The sequence below is a fragment of the Kryptolebias marmoratus genome, linkage group LG13 (assembly GCF_001649575.2).
Source record: "Kryptolebias marmoratus isolate JLee-2015 linkage group LG13, ASM164957v2, whole genome shotgun sequence".
Lineage (NCBI taxonomy): Eukaryota > Metazoa > Chordata > Actinopteri > Cyprinodontiformes > Rivulidae > Kryptolebias > Kryptolebias marmoratus.
Window position 1 is genome coordinate 26,813,339 of NC_051442.1, and position 2,064 is coordinate 26,815,402.

Here is a 2,064-nt window from a genome sequence, read left to right on the forward strand (position 1 = left end):
CGGGCGAGGGAACACTGTGTCCAATATTTGTATTCATCATAAGGGGTCTTTGGGCTGCACTTCATCAGGCCCCTCACCTAGGACCTGTCTGCCTTGGGTGACCCTACTAGGGGCATGAAGCCCCTGACAGCATAGCTCCTAGGATCATTGGGACACTCAAACCCCTCCACCACGATAAGGTGGCAGCCCAGGGAGAGGTGACCTTAATTCATCATAGTATATTTTATTACATTTTTTGTCACAAACAATAATCACATCATATATTCAGAGGAGTCTTGTTGGAGCACTTCAGATTCTGTACATTTTTCTCTGGAGAGGTTAAGGGTGAATTCCTAGTGATCATAGGGCATTTCAAGTAAATAATTCACCATGATCAACCTCTCAAAAAATTATGTTCTACTTACCCTGACGAGCAAAAGAGATCATGATGTCAGCTGTGCCACTCTGAAGTTTTGTGAATGTCAGAGGAGTGACTTTGGCCCACACCTGCAGAGCTTTCTGAATGGAATTATCCACCTCTTCCACAGACATGTCCGGTGTGTAGTTCACTATCCTACATTGCAGAAATGAGGTTAAATGTGTCATTTAAAGGACTTGCTACAAAATTATTTTTTCTGTATATATGTGTACTCAGTTCTGATCCTTTACCTGTAGGTGAGGCTCATTTTGTTCCATTTGGATTTGTCTCCAAAAGTAGAAAAACTAGCTACTTTTTCATCTGGAACACCACACCGGGGCTTCTTCATCATCTCCAAGGTTTCACCATTTAATGTCCCTGTGACGTTAAGACCAAAGAAGCTCTGCATCTCAATCAACTTGTTTGTCATGGGGCTGATTCCCCCCCGTCTGGTTGATGGGGCTCTCTCATTTGTGAGGTTGAAGAATCTCTTCAGGTATTTCTGTGAAACAAGACAAGATGAATTTTAGGCTTCATATTATCTAATAGGACATGCTAAAAGAGATGCTTGAACCTTACCTCTGCAAAACTTCTATTTTCTATTGTCACATTTGTGACGGGCACACAGTAAACTGCAGCAGCCAGGCTGAAGAAAAAGAACGTGCTGAAAGAGTTCATCCTCCCGTGCTTGCTGAGTTTGTCTTGTGTGGTTGCATTGGAGTCTGCTGTTATAAAGGCTGCAGGGTGGACGTGTTCATGGGTGTGTGTGTTGAGCAACTACCTTCTTAAGATGGTGGATTAGGAACTCTTCCATTTATGGAAGACAGAAGGAGGTCAAGTAAAAGAAAATCCCTCTACGAAGTATGTAATCATGACACTTCCATAGACAAAAAATAAATAAAAAATAAAAAATTAATAATATTTGGACACCTACTAGATCAACAGGCTAAGGCCACATCCACAGGGAACATTTTTAGTAAATGATTAAAAGTTGTTGTTGTTGTTGTTTTGTTAGTTTTTTTCACTTTTTAGCCTTTCAGCCTTTTGTCCACACAGGGACAGCATTTTAGGAGCTGTAAATGGTATTGAAATGGGTTCCAGAGTAAGAAAATCTTGAAATGCCACCCTTGCATTTTTATGTGGTCACTCTAAACACTACCTTTTTAAAACTCTAATGTCATAGACCCACCTCTAACCTAACTTTTGAACTCAAACATGACAAACTAACTGACATGCCTGTATTTGTGTCTGTTACCATGAAGAAAGCAATCACTTCTTGTACATCTGCAACAAATTAGCTTGTGAAGTCAATCCAATTCAAAATGGCTGCCACAGGCAACTGACCTTTAAAACACAAAAATGGCTATAACTTTGTCAGTTTTATAGATAATGACCCAAAATTTGGTGCAGTATTAAGACTTCAGCAATAACATCTAGAGTTAACCCTGTTTTTGTATTAGCAAAATATCTTGAGACACACTGGACAGTTTTTAATTAAACTTTCAGAAAGTACTATGGATAAACATCTACAACTGATTAACTTTTAGAATCAATCCAATTCAGGTTGGTTGCAACAGCTAACTGACAGCCAACACAAAAATGGCTTTAACTCAGTTAGTTTTACAGATATTGAACTAAACTTTGATGTGGTAGTAGCTGAAAGTCAT

The 2,064-nt window shown here is 39.3% G+C and overlaps 1 protein-coding gene across 1 annotated transcript in view; it reads right to left on the reverse strand.

The window, feature by feature from the left end:
* LOC108247969 (collagenase 3) overlaps positions 1-1,436 on the reverse strand; it is an 11,457-nt gene extending 10,021 nt beyond the window's left edge. The window contains exons 1-3 of the mRNA XM_017436408.3: positions 977-1,436; positions 649-899; positions 405-553 (exon numbers count right to left, since the gene is read on the reverse strand). Of these exons, the coding sequence (XP_017291897.1) occupies positions 405-553; positions 649-899; positions 977-1,075 (499 nt within the window). The 5' untranslated portion in view covers positions 1,076-1,436. The remainder of the gene's footprint in view (positions 1-404; positions 554-648; positions 900-976) is intronic.
* Positions 1,437-2,064: the final 628 nt, after the last annotated feature.